At 50.7% G+C, this 14,171-nt stretch overlaps 1 protein-coding gene across 1 annotated transcript in view; it reads left to right on the top strand.

Moving 5' to 3' along the window:
* The first annotated feature begins 758 nt into the window (after positions 1-758).
* Positions 759-14,171, top strand: part of CAPN8 (calpain 8) — a 194,455-nt gene continuing 181,042 nt past the window's right edge. Inside the window, exon 1 of the mRNA XM_085612992.1 lies at positions 759-1,109. Coding sequence (XP_085469118.1) covers positions 873-1,109 — 237 coding nt within the window. The 5' untranslated portion in view covers positions 759-872. The remainder of the gene's footprint in view (positions 1,110-14,171) is intronic.

Below are 14,171 nucleotides of genomic sequence, written 5' to 3'. Positions count from 1 at the left end.
CCTATTGCATTGCAAATGCTTGTTAGTTGTGTAAGATAAATAAGTAACAACTTTGGCTTCTAAGTATAGAATATTGTAAATGCTTCAGTTTTGAAATGAAGAGACACTGTGAAAAAACTAAAACAAGTCTCCTTGAAGGTACCTCAAAAGCAGTGAATGGTTTCGCTTTCTGTGAAACTGTGTACATTGAGAGCGTAACAAATCCATAGAGCGCTTTCTGTCATCCAGCCTGCGTTTAACGCCTTTGTAGGGCGATGTCCCGACACAAGAGACAGGGAGGGTGAGCGACAGTCTGGACTCCAGTGATGGGTGTACATTGTCGCTGGTTGTGTCAGTCGCAGAAGCGAAGGGCACCTGCTACAGATAAAAATATTGATTCCTCGATGACACTTAATGTAACTTAAGGTGGCGCACTTTGAATACTGTCAGATTTCTTGGCACTTTAGGGGCAGAGTATGTGTGAACTGAATCACTGCCTTGTGGTGTAGTATAGATGGCGTCACTCGCGCAAAAATGTAAGTGGGTGCATGTAGTTTTCCTTGGAGCCCCAGCTGTTATCTGCTGGGACTCCAGTGGTGAACTGGTGAAAACCTGAGATTGCCACAGAGCTGCTCAGGTGCAGCTGAGCCATAGTCCCGTGTGTACATATTTACACAAGTACCACAATGCCGGTGAGTCACCCCCCTCCCCGGAGCACCAGAAGTGAGACCTCAGAGGCGTGTCAGCGCCACCTGGCCCCGCGCTTATAAACTCCGGTCTCGCATTCTGGGGCCGGTTCACAGCTGTCCTCCCTCACAGCCACCAGCTCTCCACACTCACAGCCACCAGCCCTCCCCCTCACAGCCACCAGCCCTCCTCCCTCACAGCCCACCATGGCCGGCGCAGCGGCGGCAGTGGCCAAGCAGAGGGCCGTGGCCGAAGGCCTGGGCACCAACGAGAACGCCATCAAATACCTGAACCAGGACTTCGAGGCGCTGAGGAGCCAGTGCTTGCAGTCCGGGGTACTGTTTAAGGATGAAGAGTTCCCTGCCTGCCCTTCGACGGTGGGCTACCAGGAGCTGGGCCCGCGCTCGCCCAAGACACAGGGCATTGCCTGGAAACGGCCACCGGTAAGACGCGTACAGCTATGGTATTGTTATGTTATTATATGGTGTGTCTGTTCACATACTGCTTTCCATGCCCATTGCACGGTCTAACGCGCTCTTTGGGTCGTCCAATTGTATTATCTACATAGCGCTCTATGATGACCCTAGTGAAGCACTCCGATTTGCATCGGGCTTCTGGGCGCACTTCGAAGTGCATGGCTGGAAAGATGTTTGTGTTTGGCCTATATGAGACATAGGTGCAATGAGGCTTTAAACAACGCGATGGAAGCAGAGCACAGATAAGTATGGACTGTAGAGGAAAGTGTGAGAACAGACCCCGTGGCACAATCTGGTACCTAGGGTGGGCGGTCTCAGATGCAGAACCTGCAGTGTGCATCATTTGGGCCCCCCAGGGTGTTTGCAATCCACGAAGGAGCATCGAGGGGTGTGCAGAACCCACGGAATTTGCTTTTTTATGTGTTGCAATTCTTTATAGAAAAAGATTGTGCATCGCGGGCCACGCAATTTGCTTTTGTGCAATCAGACATTTCGGGAAAATGACACGTAATTACGTGACATTCAATTCTGTAATTTACCGCTGAATGTTGTTGTTAAATGAGTCCACGTATCTAATTGTAATGCAAGGACGCATCTGACGGTAAAGAAATAGCGCACCTTAAGGCACATCGAGCAACAACTGCTCGTGTTCCGGCCGTTTGAGGCAGCCCAGAGCGTTCACAGTAACATTTTATACTGTAAACGGTGCGTAATTACGCACTATGCGACAATACAGGGTGTGCGGTTCGCCAGCCCCCGTGGACGGAACATACTGCTAAACCCAGAGGCCACAAAATTAGACCTGGGGGGGGTGCGGAGGGGGGAGGGGAGATCGTGGACAATAAGTCATCAAGTGACCATGGAACCTCCTCCCAGCAGCACACCGGGTGGACACAAAAGCGGTAGATGGATTGAGAAAGTCTGAGAAAGAAAGAGATGGACAATATATATTTATATATTATTTACGCAAAGACAAAGGCCACTCCTGTGTTTCAAGGAAAGGCAGTAGTAAGGTGGGATGGGTGCAGCCTTATTCTGCCATAAAAAGCCATGTTTATGTATTTGAAATGATGTTACCCCCAGAAATCACAAAAGTTGGTTTAAGGACAGTGGGCTGCTGTGACTTAGGTGCTGTCCACCTACAGCAGAGTAGAAACCTTGGACAAAGTAGGTTCGACACTAGCTTCAAAATGAAGCCTCTGCCCTTCCACCCCCTGGCAAAGAAAGCAGCCTTCTTTGAGAGTAAAATGAGGGCGGTGTGATTTCTATACCTGCCAGTGGCGTCAGGTGTAGACACATTATGGCTGTATCTGCCAAAACCTGCACTTTAATGGTTGGGTGTCTGTGTGTGTGTGTATATATATATATATATATATATATATATATATATATATATATATATATTCACTGAAAAAACCATAGGTTTCACACATGTTATAGTTACGAATTAGCATTTAAAAAACCTTGCAAATTCACTTAAAAAACCATAGGTTTCACACATGTTATAGTTAGCTGGACATTTCACTCGTAAAAAAACAATGAAATTCTCCCTTTATAGTTAGTGCAGGCAACTATAACTCACGCGACCGCAATCCTCTGCTGATGACGTCAGATATTACATCACTGTATTTAGACACTTATTTACCCATGTCTTCTTCCATTAATCTTTAGCTATACATATATTACAAATATTTATTTTCCAGAAAGACACATATGTCATCAGTGATGTAATATCTGACGTCATCAGCAGAGGATTGCGGTCGTGTGAGTTATAGTTGCCTGCACTAACTATAACCTGTCCTGCAGGCTTGGTGAACAAGCCTGCAGGACAGGCGAAACGCGTCCAGCAGCTGACGATTAAAATTGTGTTATCGAGCAAGACATGGCGTCGTCATCTTTTCACTGGGGTGATTTGAACTATCGGAGATATTAACGGATTTTGCCTGGTTTATCCGTACGGACGACACGCCCTTCGTTCAGGAGCAGCGGCAGTTGGAGCTAGGCATCCATAAATGTGCTTGTGTATATATATATATATATATATATATATATATATATACTTTGATGCACTGCTGGTTCATATACGTTATATACGTTACTACTGGTGCTTCTAGTGATTGTACTTTACTGGCGATGCTCCTGATTTATATACTTTACTGCTGTACTTCCAGTGCTTGCGTATTACTGCTTCCAGTCCATACACTTTACTGCTAGTGCTTTCAATTCATACACCACTTTCAATTCATATACTTTGCTGCTGTTTCCAATGCTTGTGCATTACTGCGAGTGCTTACAGTCCACATACTTTACTGCTAGTTCTTTCAATTCATTTACTTTACTGTTGTGTTTCCAAAGCTTGTGCATTAATACTAGTGCTTCTAGTCCATATACTTTACTGCTTTCAATTCATATACTTTACTGCTGTGTTTCCAATACTTGCGCATTACTGCTAGTGCTTTCAATTCATATACTGCTTGTGCTTTCAATTCATATACTTTACTGCTGACTTTCCTATGCTTGTGCATTGCTGCTAGTGGCTCCAGTACACATACTTTACTGCTAGTGCTGTCAATTCATATACTGGTAGTGCTTTCAATTAACATATTTTACTGCTGTGTTTCCAATGCTTGTGCATTACTGCTAGTGCTTCCAATCCATACACTTTACTGCTTCCAATCCATATACTTTACTGCTAATGCTTTCAATCCATATCCTGTTAGTGCTTTCAATTATTATACTTTACTGGTGGTGCCTCCAGTGGTTGCACTGTCCTGCTAATGCTTCAAATTCATATGCTTTACTACGGGGTCTGCCACTTTTTATACTTTTTTGCCATTCATTTACTACTGGTGATTCCAATTCCAGTACTTTCTTGCTGGTGCTTCCAATGCTAGTATTGTACTGCTAGTTCTTTAAATTCATGTACTTTACTGATCATGCCATCAACGCTTATACCTTTTGGCTAGTGCTTTCAATTCATATACTTTACAGTTGCTGTTTCCAATTCATATTCTTGACTGCTAGTGCTTCCAATCCATATACTTTCCTGTTGGTGTTTCTAGTGCTTGTACTTTACTGCTGGCGATTTCACGTCATACATTTTACTACTGGTGATTCCAGTGCTTGTACTTTACTACTGGTGCTTCCATTTCACATACTTTACTGCTGCTGCTTGCAGTTCATATACTTTACTGCTGGTGCTTTCAAGTCATACATTTTACTGCTGGTGCTTGCAGGTCATGTACTTTACTGCTGGTGCTTCTATAGCTTTTACTTTATCGCTTCCAAATCGAGTGCTTTGCTGCTGATTTTTCCAATTTATATACTTTACTGCTGGTGCTTCCAAGGCCTGTACTTTACTGCTAGTGCTTCCAATTCATATACATTACTGCTTGTGCTTGTCATGCTTGTACTCCCTCCAATTCTTATACTTACTGATCTTGCTGCCAATGTTGATATTTTATTGCGAGTGTTTCCAACTCATATTCTGCTGGTGCTTCCAACTGGCATCCTTGATTGCAAGTGCTTCCAAACACATCTTTTACTGACAGTGTTTCCAATATAGATTTTGTACTGCTGGCGCTTACAATGTATATCTACTGCCAATGCGTGCACCTTACTACTAGGAAGCAGTTTCTCCACAGGGAAAATGTTTTAAATGTTGAAATAATAAATGAATTGGCTTCCCCCAGATCTCCACCAGGCCACGTTCGTGGTCATCCCAAAACCGGGCAAGCCCCAGAAAAGTGCGGCGCCAATCGCCCAATTTCACTCCTTAATGTGGAGACCAAATATTGGCTTCTATACTGGCCACACGGCTACTGGCGATCATCACGTCCCTAGTCCACAAGGATCATTTGGGTTTCATGCCTAGGCGCTCCACACGCCTCAACCTTCGTAGGATAGCATAACTGGCTGGACACGACCAAAGGGAGTGAGGTCCCCCATATGCTCCTATCACTTGATGCCAAAAAGGCATTTGACACGGTACACTGGCCTTTTCTACAGAGGGTCCTCATACAATTTGGTTTTGGACATAACTTTCGGACATGGATCGATCTCTAATACACAAATCCCAGAGCTAGAGTATGAGTCAACGGAGTCAAATCAGCTGAATTCCCCATTCAGCGAGGGACTCAACAGGGTTGCCCGCTTTCCCCCTTACTTTTTTGCGCTTGTCTTGGAACCGCTGGCGTGCCTGATTAGAACGCTCCCAGACTTAACAGGGTTCCAGGACCTTTGAGGCCAGCTGCTGGATGAGTGCATCTCGCTCTACGCAGACGATATCTTCTTATATATAACTAACCCAGGCAAGACACTCCCCATTATTTTTAAAATAGTTGAAGATTACTGTGCGCAGGCGGGGAATAAGATTAATTGGTGGAAATCGACCATATACCCACTAGGGGGCCACATGGACACGCGGTCCATTCCCATACATCTCCCTATTGCAGAGGAAGGCTTCAAATACCTAGGACTCTATATCTCTGAGAATGTGACAACCTGTCTAGCCCACAATATTCACCGCGTCCTGGCGGACTTCCGGGACGACATGACTATATGGAGGCATCTCACCCTGACATTGCTTTAAAATGATTACACTACCCAAGTTATTGTACATGTTCCAGAACACGTATTGCAAAATACCAGAAGCTATCTTTAGAGCGATAAGCACCGAACTGCTAACCTCGCTTTGGGATGGAGGTCACCCTCGAGTGGCCAGTATAATGGGGAATCTCACTGCTAGATGTGCGAGCATACTATAGAGCGGCACACCTCGTAGTTATCAACTAATGGGGACATGGTCTTCAAGACCACCCACCTATGCCCTAGAAAGGCTCCAATTTTCCAAAAGCCCACACTTTCACTATATATATGGGGGCCACGGGGTCAGAAGTTTGTTGCCAGCAATCCACAGGGCGATTGAGGCTTGGAGGGAAGCTGAACGCGTAATGAGCTGTGTGCCTTCCCTATGGGAAGGCACACAGCTACCTGAACTTGCAAAGTTAAAGGGAATTAAAGGATGGGATGCCATTGGGATTACCACTTTAGGAGACATAACGAGACAGGGCGCCGATTTGCAAAGGGAATATAGCCTGACGGACACGTAGCACTATAAATATATTCAACTATGACATGCCTGGCAGGCGCGCAGACACAACATCACTGATCTCCCGGAATAAGCCCCGTTGGAAGGGCGACTGCTCCAGGAAGAGATACCAGAGAAAGCAGTCTCCTGCACATAAAAAACCTTAATGAACAATGCACCCAATAACTTACTAACACTTCAGGATAAGTGGGAGGACCTCGTGGGCGCATTAGAAGACATTGATTGGGAGACGGCACTAATGCACCTGAAGGAGGTGGCAATTAAGTTAGGCTACGATTGGTCCAATATACAATTCTTCATAGGGTATACTATGACAGGGCAAAATTGCACGCGATGGGCAGGGCGGAGACGCCAGAGTGTCTGCGCTGCAAAACGGAGCGCGGTACTTTCAACCACACTTTATGAGACTGCCTGCAAATCTGTGGCTACTGGACACAGATCCTGCAAGAACTAAATAATATACTCCATATATCCATCCTGTTAGACCCTAAATACATTCTGTTAGGCATACACACGGATGTTGATATTACAAGATATCAACTCCTGCTCTGTAACCCAGGCTTTGTAGTAGCAAAACATGACGTAGCTAAATATTGGGAGAGACAAGAAATTCTCACCCTGAAAGAGTGGCGCACTGGCACAGATATGTACATGGGAGCTGAAAAGACGGTACACAAAGCACGGGGATGTCGACGAAAGTTTAGAAAAATCTGGCAGCCATTGCTGAGTTACTACCATTTAGAGATGGAAGAGGAAGATACTGTAGTATAGCAAGCCATATGAATCACTATGGGGAGCGGGGCACGTCACTCTAGACACCAACTTCGCAGAGGGGCTTAGGAGCTATGCACTATGGTGGGTAGACGACACCAAGGGGCGTAGGAAGGATAATCATACTACCGTTTGCTGTCTACCATTGCTTCTTGTAAATCGTTTTGGTTGTAATCAATGGAATCTGACTGAAAAACATCTGCTGAGTTGTTTTATTGTTTTATTTAAAAAATAATAAAAATATTTTTAAGAAATAATAAATGAATTAAAAAACATAACAGTTCAATTGCACAAACGCAAATACATTTTCACACTTTGCCTGTAAGAGCACATGTTGTTCAATTATCCCCACAGAAATGCCTTCTCATTGATGTCACTGGGAATTCATATATTCTTCCAGCTCAATTACTGGAGTGCTCTTGGAGACCTGAACAGTTGCAAATGCCACTTAGTCCCAGAGATATGGCATCAGTACATGTGCATAGCTGGGCAGCACACTGACAAGCAGGGTGGCTTCGCAGAACATTGACAAGCAGGGTGACATGGATTCGCAGAACATTGACAAGCAGGGTGGCATGGCTTGACAGCCCATTGACATTCAGAGTGGCATGACTTGGTAGAACATTGACAAGCAGGGTGGCATGGCTTAACAGCACGTTGACAAGCAGGGTGGCATGACTTGGCAGAACATTGACAAGCAGGGTGGCATGACTTGGCAGAACATTGACAAGCAGGGTGGCATGACTTGGCAGAACATTGACAAGCAGGGTGGCATGACTTGGCAGAACATTGACAAGCAGGGTGGAATGACTTGGCAGAACATTGACAAGCAGGGTGGCATGACTTGGCAGAACATTGACAAGCAGGGTGGCATGACTTGGCAGAACATTGACAAGCAGGGTGGCATGGCTTAACAGCACATTGGAGATTTGTCTCATTGAGAATCATGCCAGTAAGGAGTTGAACTTGGCTTTTTCCAGGCTAAAGGACATAAGGTCCGTTCGTCAGTGTATTCTCTCAGTGGTTTGTTGAGGTAATTAGTTAGCACCGTGATATCCCCTTGGAGATAAGTGTTGTGCTTTAGAAATAAAATAAATAAATAAATAAATCACATCCATTAATCACTATCATTAGAAGTGTTTTGACCTTTTTCTATGAGGGCACAGCAAACCCCGCAGAGCGCTATCCTTTTCTGAGAGTCTGAGGAAATATCTCTCTACAGGGGATGGCAAATCCCATGCACTTTTAGATTGTAAAAGAGCCACTGCAGCGGATGCTCGGCCTCCAAAGCGCTGCTTAGGACAGAATCCAGCTGATTCCATCCTGCTTCTCACCTATGCAGCTGTGCGAGATGAAAGTCCAGTGCAGCTGACTGATGCATCAGAGTCCCAGAAGGCAGCTCCTTAGGTTTGTCCCAGCAGCAGCTCCTTAGGTGTGTCCCAGTATCAGCTCCACGGGTGAGCCCCAGCAGCAGCTCTACAAATGGGTCCCAGCAGGCAGCTCCATAGTTGTGTCCCAGCAGCAGCTCTACAGATGGGTCCCAGCTGGCACCTCCTTAGGTTTGTCCCAGCAGCAGCTCCTTAGGTGTGTCCCAGTATCAGCTCCACGGGTGAGCCCCAGCAGCAGCTCTACAAATGGGTCCCAGCAGGCAGCTCCATAGTTGTGTCCCAGCAGCAGCTCTACAGATGGGTCCCAGCTGGCACCTCCATAGGTTTGTCCCAGCAGCAGCTCCTTAGGTGTGTCCCAGTATCAGCTCCACGGGTGAGCCCCAGCAGCAGCTCTACAAATGGGTCCCAGCAGGCAGCTCCATAGTTGTGTCCCAGCAGCAGCTCTACAGATGGGTCCCAGCTGGCACCTCCATAGGTTTGTCCCAGCAGCAGCTCCTTAGGTGTGTCCCAGTATCAGCTCCACGGGTGAGCCCCAGCAGCAGCTCTACAAATGGGTCCCAGCAGGCAGCTCCATAGGAGTGTCCCAGCAGCAGCTCCTTAGGTGTGTCCCAGCAGCAGCTTCTCCGGTGTGCCCCAGCAGCAGCTCTACATATGGGTCCCAGCAGGCAGCTCCATAGTTGTGTCCCAGCAGCAGCTCTACAGATGGGTCCCAGCGGGCAGCTCCATAGGTGTGTCCCAGCAGCAGCTCTACAGATGGGTCTCAGCGGGCAGCTCCATAGGTGTGTCCCAGCAGCAGCTCTACAGATGGGTCCCAGCAGGCAACTCCATAGTGTGTCCCAGCAGTAGCACCATGGGTGTGCCCCAGCAGCAGCTTTACAGATGGGTCCCAGCAGGCAGCTCCAGAGGTGTGTCCCAGAAGCAGCTCCATAGGTGTTCCCCAGCAGCAGCTCTACAAATGGGTCCCAGCATGCAGCTCCATAGGTGTGTCCTAGCAGCAGATCTACAGATGGGACCCAGCAGCAGCTCCATAGGTGTGTCCCTGCAGTAGCTCTACAGAGGGGTCCTAGTAGGCAGCTGAATAGGTGTGTCCCAGCAGCAGCTCCTTAGGTGTGTTCCAGAAGCGGCTCCACTGGTGTGCCCCAGCAGCAGCTCTACAGATGAGTCCGAGCAGGCAGTTCCATAGGTGTGTCCCAGCAGCAACTCCTTAGGTGTATCCCAGCAGCAGCTCCAAGGGTGTTCCCCAGCAGCAGTTCTACAGATGGGTGCCAGCAGGTAGCTCCATAGGAGTGTCTCAGCAGGCAGCTCTATGGGTGTGTCCTAGCAGGCAGCTCCACAGGTGTGTCCTAGCTGGAAGCTTCACTAGTCTGTCCTATCAGGCAGCTCCATGGGTGTGCCCCAGCAGCAGCTCTACAGATGGGTCCCAGCAGGCAGCTCCGTAGGTGTGTCCCAGCAGCAGCTCTACAGATGGGTCCCAGCAGTCAGCTCCATAGGTGTGTCCCAGCATCAGCTCCACGGTGTGCCCAGCCACAGCTCTACAGATCGATCCCAGCAGGCAGCTCCATAGCTGTGTCCCAGCAGCAGCTCTACAGATGGGTCCCAGTGGGCAGCTCCATAGGTGTGTCCCAGCAGCAGCTCTACAGATGGGTCCCAGTAGGCAGCTCCATAGTGTGTCCCAGCAGCAGCTCCTTAGGTGTGTCCCTGCAGCAGCTCCTTGGGTGTGCCCCAGCAGCAGCTCTACAGATGGGTCCCAGTAGCAGCTCCATAGGTGTGTCCTAGCAGCAGCTCCTTAGGTGTTTCCCAGCAGCAGCTCCATGGGTGTGCCCCAGCAGCAGCTCTACAGATGGGTCCCAGCAGGCAGCTCCATAGGTGTGTCCTAGCAGGCAGCTCCACATGTATGTCCTAGCACGCAGCTTCACAGGTGTGTCCTAGCAGGCTGCTCCAAGGGGGAGGCCCAGCAGGCAGCTCCACAGGTGTGTCCTAGCAGGCAGCTACACAGTGGTATCCCAGCAGGCATATACACAGGAGTATCCCAGCAGGCACCTCCACAGGTTTGTCCCAGCAGCCAAATCCACTGATGTATCCTAGTAAATAGCTCCACAGATGAACTCCAGCAGGTAGCGTCCCAGGTGTGCCCCAGCAGGTAGCTCCTTAGGTGTGTCCCAGCAGGTAGCTCCTTAGGTGTGTCCCAGCATGCAGCTCCACAGGTGTGTCCCAGCAGGAAGCTCCATAGATTTGTCCCAGCAGCCAGCTCTACTGGTGTGTCCTAGCAGGCAGCTCCATAGGTGTGTGCTAGCAGGCCGCTCCACAGGTGTGTCCTAACAGGCAGCTCCAAGGGGAGGCCCAGCGGGCAGCTCCACAGGTGTGTCCTAGCAGGCAGATACACAGGAGTATCCCAGCAGGCACCTTCACAGGGGTGTCCCAGCAGCCAACTCCACTGATGTATCCTATCAAAAGCTCCACAGATGTGCCCCAGCAGGTACCTCCCCAGGTTGGCCCCAGCAGGTAGCTGCCCAGGTGTGCCCCAGCAGGTAGGTAGCACCTTAGGTGTGTCCAAGCTGGCAGCTCCACAGGTGTGTCCCAGCAGCAGCTCTACAGATGGGTCCCAGCAGGCAGCTCCATAGGAGTGTCCTAGCAGGGAGGTCCATGGGTGTGCCCCAGCAGCAGCTCTCCAGATGGGTCCCATCAGGCAACGCCATAGCTGTATCCCAGCAGCAGCTCTACAGATGAGTCCTAGCATGCAGCTCCATAGGAGTGTCCCAGCAGGCTGCTCCATAGGAGTGTCCCATCAGGCAGCTCCATGGTTTATCCTAGCAGGCAGCTCCACAGGTGTGTCCTAGCAGACAGCTCCACAGGTGCATCCTAGCAGGCAGATCCACAGGTGTGTCCTATCAGGCAGCTCAATGGGTGTGCCCCAGCAGCAGCTGTACAGATGGGTCCCAGTAGGCAGCTCCACAGCTGTGTCCCAGCAGCAGCTCTACAGATGGGTCACAGCAGCAGCTCCTTGGGTGTGTCCCAACAGCAGCTCCACGGGTGTGCCCCAGCAGCAGCTTTACAGATGGGTCCCAGCAGGCAGCTCTATAGGTGGGTCCTAGCAGCAGCTCCTTAGGTGTGCCCCAGCAGCAGCTCTACAGATGGGTCCCAGCAGGCAGCTGAATAGGTGTGTCACAGCAGCAGCTCCTTAGGTGTTTTCCAGCAGCGGCTCCACTGGTGTGCCTAGCAGCAGCTCTATAGATGGGTCCGAGCAGGCAGTTCCATAGGTGTGTCCCAGCAGCAGCTCCTTAGGTGTGTCCCAGCAGAAGCTCCATGAGTGTGCCCCAGCAGCAGCTCTACAGATGGGACCCAGCAGGCAGCTCCATGGGTGTGTCCCAGCAGGCAGCTCCATGGGTGTGTCCTAGCAGGCAGCTCCACAGGTGTGTCATAGCAGGCAGCTCCACAGGTGCATCCTAGCAGGCAGCTCCACAGGTGTGTCCTATCAGGCAGCTCCATGGGTGTGTCCCAGCAGCAGCTCTACAGATGGGTCCCAGCAGGCAGCTCCATAGGTGTGTCCCAGCAGCAGCTCTACAGATGGGTCCCAGCAGGAAGCTTCATAGGTGTGTCCCAGCAGCAGCTCTTTAGGTGTGTACCAGCAGCAGCTCCACGGTGTGGCCCAGCTGCAACTCTACAGATGGGTCCCAACAGGTAGCTCCATAGGTGTGTCCCAGCAGCAGCTCTACAGATGGGTCCCAGCAGGCAGCTCCATAGGTGTGTCCCAGCAGCAGCTCTACAAATGGGTCCCAGCAGGCAGCTCCATAGTGTGTCCCAGCAGCAGCTCCTTAGGTGAGTCCCAGCAGCAGCTTCACGCAGCAGCTCTACCGATGGTTCTCAGCAGGCAGCTCCATAGGTGTGTCCCAGCAGCAGCTCCTTAGGTCTGTCCCAGTAGCAGCTCCATGGGTGTGCCCCAGCAGCAGCTGTACAGATGGGTCTCAGCAGGCAGCTCAACAGGTGTGTCCTAGCAGCCAGCTCCATGGGTGTGCCCCAGTAGCAGCTCCGTAGGTGTATCCTAGCAGGCAGCTGCATAGGTGTGTCCTAGCAGGCAACTCCACAGGTGTGTCCTAGCAGACAGTTTCACAGTTGTGTTCTAGCAGGCAGCTCCACGAGTGTGTCCTAGCAGGCAGCTCCAAGGGGGAGGCCCAGCAGGCAGCTCCACAGGTGTGTCCTAGCAGGCAGCTACACAGGGGTATCCCATCAGGCATCTACACAGGAGTATCCCAGCAGGCACCTCCACAGGTTTGTCCCAGCACCCAACTCCACATATCTATCCCATCAGGCATCTACACAGGAGTATCCCAGCATGCACCTCCACAGGTTTGTCCCAGCACCCAACTCCACATATGTATCCTAGCAAATAGCTCCACAGATGAACTCCAGCAGGTAGCTTCCCAGGTGTGCTCCAGCAGGTTGCTCCTTAGGTGTGTCCCAGCATGCAGCTCCACAGGTGTGTCCCAGCAGGAAGCTCCATAGATGTGTCCCAGCAGCCAGCTCTACTGGTGTGGGTGGAATGTTCTAAAAGCTTCATAATCATTCTGGTGTGTCCTAGCAGCAGCTCTACAGATGGGTCACAGCAGCAGCTCCTTGGGTGTGTCCCAACAGCAGCTCCACGGGTGTGCCCCAGCAGCAGCTCTACAGATGGGTCCCAGCAGGCAGCTCTATAGGTGTGTCCTAGCAGCAGCTCCTTAGGTGTGCCCCAGCAGCAGCTCTACAGATGGGTCCCAGCAGGCAGCTGAATAGGTGTGTCACAGCAGCAGCTCCTTAGGTGTTTTCCAGCAGCGGCTCCACTGGTGTGCCCTAGCAGCAGCTCTATAGATGGGTCCGAGCAGGCAGTTCCATAGGTGTGTCCCAGCAGCAGCTCCTTAGGTGTGTCCCAGCAGAAGCTCCATGGGTGTGCCCCAGCAGCAGCTCTACAGATGGGACCCAGCAGGCCGCTCCATAGGAGTGTCCCAGCAGGCAGCTCCATGGGTGTGTCCTAGCAGGCAGCTCCACAGGTGTGTCATAGCAGGCAGCTCCACAGGTGCATCCTATCAGGCAGCTCCACAGGTGTGTCCTATCAGGCAGCTCCATGGGTGTGTCCCAGCAGCAGCTCTACAGATGGGTCCCTGCAGGAAGCTTCATAGGTGTGTCCCAGCAGCAGCTCTTTAGGTGTGTACCAGCAGCAGCTCCACGGTGTGGCCCAGCTGCAACTCTACAGATGGGTCCCAACAGGTAGCTCCATAGGTGTGTCCCAGCAGCAGCTCTACAGATGGGTCCCAGCAGGCAGCTCCATAGTGTGTCCCAGCAGCAGCTCCTTAGGTGAGTCCCAGCAGCAGCTTCACGCAGCAGCTCTACAGATGGTTCTCAGCAGGCAGCTCCATAGGTGTGTCCCAGCAGTAGCTCCTTAGGTCTGTCCCAGTAGCAGCTCCATGGGTGTGTCCCAGCAGCAGCTCTACAAATGGGTCCCAGCAGGCAGCTCCATAGTGTGTCCCAGCAGCAGCTCCTTAGGTGAGTCCCAGCAGCAGCTTCACGCAGCAGCTCTACAGATGGTTCTCAGCAGGCAGCTCCATAGGTGTGTCCCAGCAGCAGCTCCTTAGGTCTGTCCCAGTAGCTGCTCCATGGGTGTGCCCCAGCAGCAGCTGTACAGATGGGTCTCAGCAGGCAGCTCAACAGGTGTGTCCTAGCAGCCAGCTCCATGGGTGTGCCCCAGTAGCAGCTCCGTAGGTGTATCCTAGCAGGCAGCTGCATAGGTGT

The sequence above is a fragment of the Triturus cristatus genome, chromosome 6 (genome assembly GCF_964204655.1).
Source record: "Triturus cristatus chromosome 6, aTriCri1.1, whole genome shotgun sequence".
Classification (NCBI taxonomy): Eukaryota; Metazoa; Chordata; class Amphibia; order Caudata; family Salamandridae; genus Triturus; species Triturus cristatus.
This window is presented reverse-complemented; position numbering and strand designations above follow the sequence as displayed.